The sequence below is a fragment of the Lipotes vexillifer genome, unplaced genomic scaffold (assembly GCF_000442215.2).
Source record: "Lipotes vexillifer unplaced genomic scaffold, Lipotes_vexillifer_v1.1 scaffold990, whole genome shotgun sequence".
Classification (NCBI taxonomy): Eukaryota; Metazoa; Chordata; class Mammalia; order Artiodactyla; family Lipotidae; genus Lipotes; species Lipotes vexillifer.
In genome coordinates this window covers 863868-876115 of record NW_006773201.1, presented here as the reverse complement: position 1 = coordinate 876115, position 12248 = coordinate 863868, and the positions used below count along the sequence as shown (strand labels likewise).

At 33.7% G+C, this 12248-nt stretch overlaps 1 protein-coding gene across 1 annotated transcript in view; it reads left to right on the top strand.

Moving 5' to 3' along the window:
- Positions 1-12248, top strand: part of RASA1 (RAS p21 protein activator 1) — a 108753-nt gene that overhangs the window by 59702 nt on the left and 36803 nt on the right. The window contains exons 7-9 of the mRNA XM_007448155.1: positions 2483-2535; positions 5143-5293; positions 9188-9266. Coding sequence (XP_007448217.1) covers positions 2483-2535; positions 5143-5293; positions 9188-9266 — 283 coding nt within the window. The remainder of the gene's footprint in view (positions 1-2482; positions 2536-5142; positions 5294-9187; positions 9267-12248) is intronic.

Below are 12248 nucleotides of genomic sequence, written 5' to 3'. Positions count from 1 at the left end.
ATATCCAGTTTTCTTATAACATAAAGTATAAATCCCAGTTTCACTGGGAAATCTTTTTTAAAAATTTAATACATTTGTGATCGTTCCATATTCTGAACTTTACAGTTTTCAACTTATTTGGTATTTAGCATAAGCTAAATTTGCATTGTTGGTTTATTTTATGTATTTGTCAGCTCCCTCTGATTTCTTAAGGTGTTGACTGGCAGTGAAGCATCCTCAGTAACATCCCCGAGTGCCTTTTGAGACTAAATAGATGGTATAACTTCAGCTGTGTTCCTTTTCAGCTCCATATTTCCATGACACAAGTACCAAGTCCTGCTATTTTTATCTTCTAAAATATGTCTTGAATGTGTGCCTTCTTCTCAGTCTTAAGCAACCATATTCTAGTTCAGGCCCTTTTCATCTCGTACCAGGACTTTGATGTAGCAGTAACCTCTAAGTTGGTCTTGCTTGACACTTTAGTCTCCTCAAATCCTTTCTTCTAACAGCTAGAATAATCTACCTAAAACATGTGTCTGACTGTATTACTTTCTCACTTAAAATTCTTACCTGATTCTCTTTACCTTGGCAGAGTCTGAAAAGATCTGATCCAGGTCTTGTGTCCTTTATAAGCCCTATCTTTTGTCATTTCTAGTTTTATATTCTACTCTCCAGCTTGTAGATCTTCAAATGCTCAGTACTGTTTTTCTCCTTCGCTCAAGCTACTTCCTAGGCCAGAATTCCCCTCCATTGTGTTTGGTTAATGCCTATTCTTACTTAGAGACTTAACCCATTTATCACTCTTCCCAAGAAGTCTTCTGTTATCTTCCCCCTTATACACCCTACAGAATTGGTGCCTTTCTCTGTTATTCTAAAAATGCCCTCAGCATGTACCTATCACTGCACTTTGTTATATTTTCTACATTCTTTTATAGTTATACAGTATTTATGTTCCTTTTTCTTACTAGAATGGGGACTTCCTAAGGTCACAGTCTCATTTTTCTATTATTGGTACAAACCATGTGCTTGAAATATACTCATTTTACATGTGTTAATAAATGCCTGAATGAGGAAACTCAGATCCAATCCTTTCAGGAAACAGTATTGCCAATTTGTTCTCTAAACGCTATTTTTTGCCCCCTCCCCCTTTCAAATTCCCCTTTTCTCCTTTATTCTAGCTATAGAGAAATATAGGATGGGCCTTCGAGGTCATCTAATCAACTATCTACTAGAATATAGAAATGCTGTTTTAGCATTTGTAGTAAATGGTCATTTCAGCTGTGTTTGAATGCAGTATGGAACTTTACTGCCTTTTAAGGCAGCCTGGACTGCTCCAGTTATTGTATACTTGTTTTAAATTATTCATAATTAGCATTGGGAGCCTCAGGAAATCTGAGTTATTGAGTTAAGGGTTGGAATAAAGTAAAAGAGAGAAAGTAAAAGTTAAACATTTTATTCATGTGAAAAGGTAAAAATTCAGTTATATTTTATACTCTGACCAGTAATAATATGCATAATTTAAAACAGTATGAACAGCCTCTAAACCTGTAACATTGGATTTTAGGGCATTTATATATTTTAGTCTTGTAGTATTTTTACTTTCCAACTTGCTCTTTAAGCCACAATTAAAAATAATTATAGACCCTAAGAATATATGGCAAAGTGGTAGAGAGGTAATCTGGAGTTGTCAGCTTGGTATTAACATAAAACATGTCTTAATCAGCAAGATAGATAATAGTCCTTCAGATGAGAGATTTTAAGTAATTACTAGTAATTAATTTTTTAAACCAGATGTATCATTTTAAGGTAAATTATTTAAATACTTTAGTTATATGCAGTAGATTTTGACTATAATGCCTTTTGTAATAATTTCTAAAGGCTTATTTTAAGTATGCAGAATATTAAATATTCTAGCAATCTGATATGATAGGCCATTAGCTCAAATAAAATTAGTAATACTAAGTCATTCTTTTCTTTCAGTTCTTGATGTTGGTATCTATTATTTCTCATCATTCAGTCTTATTTTCTGGCTTTCAGTAAAGTATGAATCAACCATGTTGATTTGAAGAGAGAACTTATAGAGAAATTCACTTTGAGAGAAGTATGAGAAAAATTAATCCACTAATTTTTTTTCTGGGCAGTTCTGGTGGGCTCTACCTCTACCCCTCCCCCTCCTAATAAAAAGAAAAAAGAATGCTAGCTATGATGTAAGCTTAACAATTTGTCATTATCAGAATTAAAATCATTGCTGTTTTTGTATTGGTAATTAATATGGAAATTGTAGTTCATAATAGTCCCTAATTTTTCTATATTTTGTTGAACTTAGGCATGTTTACAAAGTGTAGTAACAAATGTAAAAGGAATGAGGTCATTTGATCAATTGCATTGCATTTATTTCATTATGTCAGCTTGAATTAAACTTATTATGTTAGTTGTTTAGTTTTAATGGTATAACAGCAAAAAAGACTTTTGATTTACATATTTAATATATTCTTTTTTCAAGATGGTTCCATGGGAAAATTTCCAAACAAGAAGCTTATAATTTACTAATGACAGGTATTTATATATTCACTTTCCTTTTCTAATGTTATTTAAAAAGAATAAAAAAGTGAACCAACCATTTATCATGTATTTTGCTTTTAGCATTCATTTGATATTTATGTATATTGTAATTTCTTGCCCAGCACAGAGAAATTGGTGTTCTTGGTTTTGGGTGTTCTTTAGTTGAAAACATGCAGTATAAAATTCAGTGCAGTGCGTTTTCCTTCTGCACCAGTCCCCTGTATTCTTCCTTAGAAGCAGTGCCAGATGAGTGTTTTTTCCTGTGTTTCTAGAAGTTTCATGTCTGTCTTTCTTCCTCACCCCTACTTACCCTGCTACACATACCCCCCACACGCTCTCACAGTAACATACAACACACTTTTTTCATGTTAAGATGTATTTTGGGATATCATTCTGTATCTGCATATATAAATTTTCATTATTCTTTTTAATGACCATAAGCTTTCCATTGTATAAATACCATAATTTATTATCAGTCTCTTATAGAGGAATATCATGTTGTTTTCATTTTCTTGCTGTTCAGGTGCAGCAAATGTTCTTGCATTTATCGTTGTACACTTGTAGAATTATAAAATTGGGCCTTATTTAAAATATGTTGATTTTAACATTTCCTAAAACTGTGTGGTTACAGAGATATGCAAAATAAAAATTGAATTGTACTGTGGGTTTATTATTTAAAACAAAAACTAATTCATTATCACTTATCCTAACTAAAATTTAAGACTGAATTAATTTAGTTACCAAATATCTCTTCAGGAAACCAAAATTTAGAAGGACTTGAGACAAGTTTAAGCAGTAATCTGTAATTTAGAAGTCTTACTTCTTTAAAAATGACCAGAGTTCAATGTATATGATGAATAAACCACTGATCATTTAAAGATCTTATCTGAGTTACTGTTCAAGCCATAAGGCATTGCCTTTAATGTAATTAATAGCTCTTTTGAAAGATTTATGGCAGTTTTAGGAAGTATTCAATTTTATTGTGGGGATATAGGTTAAAAATTCATTAAAGAACATGATAGGGCTTCCCTGGTGGCGCAGTGGTTGAGAGTCCGCCTGCTGATGCAGGGGACGCGGGTTCGTGCCCCGGTCCGGGGGGACCCCACGTGCCGCGGAGCGGCTGGGCCCGTGAGCCATGGCTGCTGGGCCTGCGCGTCCGGAGCCTGTGCTCTGCAGCGGGAGGGGCTGCGACGGTGAGAGGCCCGCGTACTGCAAAAAAGAAAAAAAAAAAAGATTCACATAGAATATTTAATAGCATGGGGAAACTTTCAGTACTATAATGAAAAAAAGAACATGATAATTCTATGTGGTAGTAACAGCGACCAAATGCTCAACCAGAATGACATGCTACCTGCTTTCAAAGTGGGACCAAAATATTTATTTTAGTGAATTTACTGAATTTTGAATATACACTTATGATTTTGAACTTGCACCACCAAATACCTGAGGCACTCACTCTTGTTTTAGACATGTAAATTGAAAAAGAGTTAAACTTAATTTCCTTACGTTAGTTTTTATTTTCTTTCGGTCCTGTGCTCTTTTAAGAGTCTGATGATTTTCTCCCAGGAAAAATACACATAAGCACTTGCATGCACAGTTTTGCAGTAATTCCTATTTTTTGTACTGAACATGAAATTACTTGGTAGTAAATGCCTTAGATAGATGATTGGAACTATTAGTAATTTACATAAAAATGACACCTGATATTCTAAGTGTTCATTGTACTTTCCTAAAAGCAATCAAGTTCTGATCTTTTCTGTCATTAGGACTTAAACAGAGAAAAGGTAAAAAAGCATCTTAGTGGTAAAAGTCACTGCCAATTGCAGATGTCAAAAAGACTTCTCTAAAATTAATATGAAAATATTTAATACATGATAATTTGCTTCTGTATGACTATTCAAGATCGTGCCTATTAAATGAAATATATTGCATGTGTATTGATTTTGATTAGGTACACAAATATTTCAGTTGTTTTGAATCTACTTCTGTAAGCTTTTGGTACTATTTTATTATAGTTATGACTTTTTAATGTTTAATCAGAAGCATTACTTAAGTACAGAGTATTCTTAAGTAAAATTCACTTTAACTTTTTTAGACTTTTCTTTTGCAAACAGAATATAGTAGTTTTAGCCAGTAACCCCATCTGTGGTTAGAGTATTCTTTCCACGTTATGACAGATGTAGACTTATTAACCAGAAATCAGTGCTGCACATTTCTGCCCTGTATTTTTATGTAATAAAGACAAGCAACATCATGGGTGGTTGTGCCTTATAAACCAGAAAATACAAAAAGAAATTGCCTTAAAATTATCTTTATTTTAAAAAAGTTTCAGGAATTCTCTGGTGGTCCAGTGGTTAGGTCTCGGCGCTTTCATTGCCCTGGCAGTGAAATCTAGGTTCAGTCCCTGGTCGGGGAACTAAATCCTGCAAGCCGTGCAGTGCAGCCAAAAAAAAAAAACCAAACCAAAACAATCAAAAGTTCTTGGTGAAAATTTTACGTATGTTTTTGACTTTTGAATGTATTTTGTAATTATACTACTTAACGCTTTTTCTTTTTTAATTTGATAATTAGGGAGTAAAACTAACAGCTTAATTTTTATAGTTGGTCAAGTCTGCAGTTTTCTTGTGAGGCCATCAGATAATACTCCTGGTGACTATTCACTTTATTTTCGGACCAATGAAAATATTCAGCGATTTAAAATATGTCCAACACCAAACAATCAGTTTATGATGGGAGGCCGATATTATAACAGGTAAGTTGTGAGAAATTTTTAGTTTTACTTTTGGCAAGGAGAGTTGAAATCTTGATAATATAATACATCAGAATCAAAATTATATAAAAGTTTCTGACTTTGTAATATTTAAAATTATAAGACATTTAATATAATTTAGTAGTAGTCATATCCAAGAATTCTTTAGCTAGTGTCAAATGTGAATATAAATTAATAACTTTTTATTTCCTTCCAAAATTATGTACTTGTTTGATTATTTATGCACAAGTTATTTGCAGCAAATTTGCTAAGTCCATACATTATCTGTAGGACAGCAGAACATTTAATCTAAGAAAAAGAAAATATATTACCGTTTTTTATCAGTGAGACATTTTAATAGGTCACTCTTTAAGAACCTTTTTACCTGAGACTTATTAATAATGTTACCCCAAAATAATTGGCTTGTTCTCAAGTTGGTATTATTTGTAATTATTGGTTCCTACTTCTCACCTTTAAAATTCTTGGTAAACTCTTTGCTTGTCCCAAAACTCAGGTTGGACATCACTCACTTAATTAGGAAAACCAGTTAATAGAAAAAACCATATGATAGAATGTCAGCTGTTCTTTTTCTGCATAATAGAAAGTAATCTTTCATTTTATTTCTGAGTGTAAATGTTTTCCCATTCCCGATAACTCTGGAGTAGCATGATTTTCCTCTTTTGGATGCTAGTGTAAGCTAAAATGCCGGCATTTTCCTAGTTTAATGCCTTAAAATAAAACAGAGCAAAAAACCTAAAACAAGTTCTGTTGCTTGCCAGTTGTTCAGTGGATAGTGATACGACATCAAATGGAAGATGAGTGTAGACGATTGGACCCTTTCACACACCTCATATATGAGCTGCTTGAACCCCTTCTAGCATTACAGTCTGATCTAGACATCCTCACTGAAAATCTAGCTAGGTGCAATTTGAGCTATGAAGGTAAATTCAATTTTCCCATTGTCCAGGTTTCTAGGGGCATAGAATATATAAAACAATAAATTGAAAACATCCTTAACTGAATTGATAAATGTTTGCATGGAGTTTTTTTTTAAGATAAAGTATTTTACATTAATTCTGGTGGAAGTTTGTTTTGCTTGATTTAAACTTCTTTATGATACACATTCTCTAAAGATGAAAATTCTTCCTACATAATGGAGGCAGCCTGTAAAATATATAAAAGTAGTCTCTTTTGTTGATAAAGACCAGAATGAAACAGGAAGAAATACATATTTGAAGTATATTTCTTTCCAAATTATTGCAAAATTATTAGTCTGCTTGCAAAATTATGATTTAAATTTTTTTCAAATATATGTTAATATAGTGTCCGTGGTCATTCCCCCAAATTAGACTCTTTATTCCCCTTGTATATGTTCATCTTATAAAGTTCAGGAGTATTGTTGTTAGCTTTAATATTAAAAAAATCATTTTTAAAGGAAAGCTGGAACTATGTGACCATCATGCCTAGAAAATGGCAGTTTTTATAATTGTTTTGGAAATATATACTCCATTTCAGCATTAATGTCAGTAATGAAGTAATTTCTAAGAAGATACACCTTTATGATTATCACTTATTGTTTAGATATGGAAGTGTAAAGTTGGATTATCCAATAAATCTATGTAACAGAGCCAAATTCTGCTGACCTGTCTCCACATTAACTCTACATTAGTCTTCGGGCAAAAAGAAGTTATGTCCGTTTCATTTAGAAACTACATTGTTGAGACATAACTTTAATATTCCTATATTTTAAATTTTAGAAAAGTAGGAGAGGCATTTAACAACAAATATAATTCAGTAAACATTTATTGACTGATCTACTTTTTGAAGTGTATTATACTGATCTGTGCATATATAGTAAAGAAAAAAGGTACTGTTCCTACGTTATTAGTGCTCAGGTCTTCTATAAAAGATGGTAAGCTGACTGATAAATTCAAGGATGTACAAATATGCATAGGAGAATCAGTAGGAAGAGAGTAGTTGAGATGGTGATTAAGAAGGGAGAGGGAAGATTTTGGTCAGACCTTTAAGATTACTAACATGTAGTGTTCAAGAAGAGAGAGAGTTATATTTATTAAAAAGTAAATTATTAAAATGAAAGTACAGGATATAGTATCTCTAGAAACTCACAGTTATTTTACAGATTTATAGTTAACATGTTTTAATTTTCTGAGTTATAAATCTGATTTCATGGCTAGAACTATGGAATGTCTAGGAAATTTTTGTTTGTTGTGTCTCTCTTGACTGTTTCCTTAGGCATATCTGGGTAGACTATGAACTAAAGAGTAATTTAAAAAAAAACTTCTTGGAAGTCCAGGTCATTGGTAAAAAATATATCTGATTGGTTGCCACATGCTTGTAAATTTGCTCCTGGACAGTCTGAACTGTATGTACTCCATGCAGTAGTATTCTATTCTTTCAGCTCATGGTCAAGAATTATATCGTAACATTGAGGTGCTACACAGGATAGATTGCATTTACAGTTGTAGAGCCAGAGACCTTGGATATTTTGGTGCCTTTTGCTTTGAAACACATAGTCATCTCTGTTGTGGTACCTAGGTATCTTCAAATGTATTCTTTCTGATTTTCGTTTTTCTTTAGTGTTAACATTTTTCCTTTAAAAACGTATAACCTTCTTTGTCCATCTGTGATAACACCTTTTTACTTTTCTCATCCCCCTACCCCCTCCTGTTAAATGCTACCTCTGGTATTTAGTTCATATTCATCCATAATTTTTTATTAATCTTTCAAATCTTCTATTTGCTTTTCAACATTATACTTTATTTATATTTAGTTTAAAATAATTTTGTAGTATAGCAGATATTTTATTATCAGATGTATATATGTGTGTGTATATATGTATATGTATCTCCAAAGATAAAAGACAACATATGTTCCAGTTATTTTTTCAGTAGGAAGAACTGTGAAAAAAATCAAGTGATAAATATATATCCAATTATGTATATATATATAGATAAATATATATATATATAAATATATGTGTGTGTGTGTGTGTGTGTATTCCAATTATTGGATCAGTAGGAAGAACATGAAAAAAACCAAGGGGTAAATTAATGAGATCTGTTTTGAGAAATGTTGCCTAGCTGTCGTTAAATACCAATTCCTCTAGTGTATTAAAGGAAAGTTTAAAATTCTAGGATTTACATATTCAGGACAATAAAATGACAAACTGATTATGAGAAACATTTTATATTTAAAAAACTCATTATGTCATGTTAAAATACATTATATAATGTTATTTTCAGTTTTATTTGTAGTATTTCCCAAATATTAAGAATATTTTATAGCACTTTTTAATCAAAATCATCAATAGGCCTTTCCTACTGTAGTGATAATCCTACATATAAGGTTAGCTCCTGGTCTTTCAGTCTTTCTTTCTTCCTTTTTTTTTTTACTTTGTTTCTGCTTTCACCTGCTATTTATGTCTCATGACCTAACTCCATCTGATTAATATAAAAGCAGAATATGTAAATGTTTTGATGATAAAAATTCTTGAAGTTTACCTGAATTCACTACTTGCTAAAAATAAATGCCATTTGTCGGTTTTTCTTTCTCAGTCTCTCAGATACTTTTGTTTAAAAAAAAAAAAAAAGACTTTTAATCATTTCCTCACGTATAGTGGTACTTTGAGTACGTTGATGGAAAATTGAAATCTCTGACTCAAGTATTTCTGATCTGTAAACCAATATTAGGAACATTCTTGTTTTTCTAAAGTAATGTGACTGTAATGATCATATAGTCTGTTAATGTGTTCTGGTTATATACTTTGGGAAAAACTTGCAAATAGAGAATCCTTGCTAACAAGGTTTGGTGTATCTTTAAGATTTACAATTTTTATGAGACAAATTATGTCAATGTTAGTAATTTTTATTTTAACAGCATTGGGGACATCATAGATCACTATCGAAAAGAACAAATTGTTGAAGGGTATTATCTTAAGGAACCTGTACCAATGCAGGTCAGTGTTGTTTTTCTTTTAACAATAATTAGCATTTTATTTTAAAATGCATTTTTGGTGATATGTTTATGCACACATCCATGCATTTGAAATTGGATAAAATTTAAAACTGCAGATTATTCAGATTCTTTCAGAAAGTGAATACTTGTAAGCGAATCTCTTAGTTTTTATTTATATTGGTTCTAGATAATTATTAGGAAGCCCTTGGTGGCTTTTTGAGAATAGAAGCAGTGGTGGGGACAGAAGCCTAGTTGCACTGGGTCAAGGAGTGAGTTTGTTGGAGGCAAAAGTGGAGACAGCCAGGATAAATCACAGCCAGGCTTATCTAGGTGAGATTGGTAAGAAAAGAAAATAAATAAAAAATGATAGCTAGAAGATGATGTAGGGCCAAAAGACCTTTAAACTTTTTATTTCTTTGTTTTACTTGCCTGTAGTTTTATGGTGAGAAACTTTTGAGCATGTCTCTGTACTCGGGAGGAGAGTGACAGTGGTGGGTGAGGGATGGGGTAATGGCAATACCCCACGTACAAGGTCCTAGAGAAGGCAGGAGTGGCTGAAGTCCAGAACATAAGAAGACTGGCCTTGAACAAGAGGGCCTGTTGCATACTAGTTGCTTAATGCATAGGGTGATTGATTAGCTTCTGTTTCTTGCCCATGATACTTCCTAAAGTGTGGTGGGAAAAGGTTGTAGCAGGGGTTAGAAAAAGGTACTTCAAAGGAGTAAATAAGAATTTTCCTATGTGGAAAATGGAGGTAGTGATATTCTAGGGACATAAAGAAGGATTGTGAGAGGTTTTGGGTGCCCCACTAAACCTTCACAGGTATTTGTAGTGTCTTGAGCTTCTCAATATTTCTTCCTCCAAACAAGTTAGTTTCTGATGGTTATAGCCTACTATTCATTGCAGCTGCTGAAGAGGGGGCATCATTATTCTGATGCTTAATATAAATTTAAGAATCATCATCTTGAGACATTTTAATGTATCTTGCTTCACTTCCTCATGCTTTTCTGGTAGAATGTAAAGTTCAGGAGGGCAAGTGTTTTGTGTTGTATTCCTAGTACCTAGAATAGTACTAGGCATTAGGTATTCAATCAATATTGAATGAATAGCTCCTCTCCAACAGGAAGCACTCACTTCATCCTCTGAATTATCACTAATGTATCTTATTGTGTTTGTTGCCATCTCCATGTCAGTTTCTTCCTGTCTGCCTATCTAAATCCTGCAAGTTTAAGATCCATCTCAAGTTTTACTTCCTTGTTGACACCCTCCTAGTATCTGTAGTTAGCAATGATGTACCACTTTTGTTGGCAGTTCTGGCGGACCAATTTTTTTTAAAACCACATAGTGTGGTATGTGCTTTCTAGAAACCACAGCTTAGGATCTTTTTATTAGGGATCAGAGGTGCCTTTACCTACAAATGACAGATCCTGCCACTCTGTCCCATTGCTATATCCTTAATTCTGATTCACATTGGCTGTTTGAATTTATGATGATTTTAAATTGTTTTTAAGTCAACAAATTTTTTTTAACAAATTTTATTTTATTGGCCCACAAGTTAAGTCATGCATTTTTCCCATCCTGAATTTATGCTTAGAATTTTCTAATTTAATTTTTTACAGTTGGAAAAATAGCATTTGACATCTAGTAAACTTAAACTTTATACTTACGTTACGAGATAGTTTTAAGAATTACTTCAAATATACAGTGAGCCTCATTCTTACTTGTGTTACTGTTTCATAACTGAACAAACCTCAGATTACTGTCATTTGCAAAAATGCCTATAATGCTTTGAATACTTCAGAAATAACAGATGCTGATTACAGAACAGTTTGATTACTTCACAAAAACCATTAAATGCTATTTGAAGTCAATTATTTTGGGCCTGGAGTAAAAGTAGGTTACAGTAGAAGTTTGAGAATCATAACACTTACCTATCCTTCCTAGCAGGATTCTAACTATTAGAGAACCCAAAGGCTAATAATGTCCTTTTATTAATGTAAAAGTGATTAGCTAGCAGAATCATCTCATTCCCCCTGAGGTGACCCTGCATACTCCCACTCCGGGTAAGATGCTGGAAGAGAAAGAGCAGAGTCCTAGCTAGGTGTGCTTACTTAGTGGAACTAACACTTCAGACAAATTAGAGGAAAAGAAGGAGCCTTTTGAGACAATGCACCCCACACTAAAAATATTGATATCTAACATTTTTGGAGCACTATGTTTTAGGCACTGTTTCTTATACGTATTAATTTATTTAACTTTTTTTTTTTTTTTGCGGTACGCGCGCCTCTCACTGTTGTGGCCTCTCCCGTTGCGGAGCACAGGCTCCGGACGCGCAGGCTCAGCGGCCATGGCTCACGGGCCCAGCCGCTCCGTGGCACGTGGGATCTTCCCGGACCGGGGCACGAACCCGTGTCCCCTGCATCGGCAGGCGGACTCTCAACCACTGCGCAACCAGGGAAGCCCTATTTAACTTTTTAAACAATTTGATGAGGTTGATCCTGTAATTATGCCCACTTTACAGATAGGGAAACTGGAACCAGAGAGTAAATTACTTAAGGCATCAAGTCATCCTTGACTCTTCTTTTTCTCTCCTACACTCTGTATCCAAACTGTCAAGAACATCATGCTGTCTCTGCCTTCAAAATATATCTAGAATACAACCATCACCAGAATCTGGCTTCATCTCTCTGTTTCTACTTTTGCCCCCGCTTAACACTGCACTGCAGTCAGAGGGATCCATTTAAAATGTGTCAGACCATTTCAAGCCTCTGTTTAACACTTACAGGTGTTCTACATTTCATTCAGAGTAAAAGCCAGAGTCCCTGCAGTGGCATGCAAAACCCTAGAGTGGTATCCCATGGTGGTCCTCTGAACGCTTTCTACCATCCTTCTCTCTCACTCGTCTCCACTCACGCTGGCTTCTCTGCTATTTTAAAAAATATGCCAGGATCTTGGCATTAGAATCTTTGTTCCAGCTGTTCAC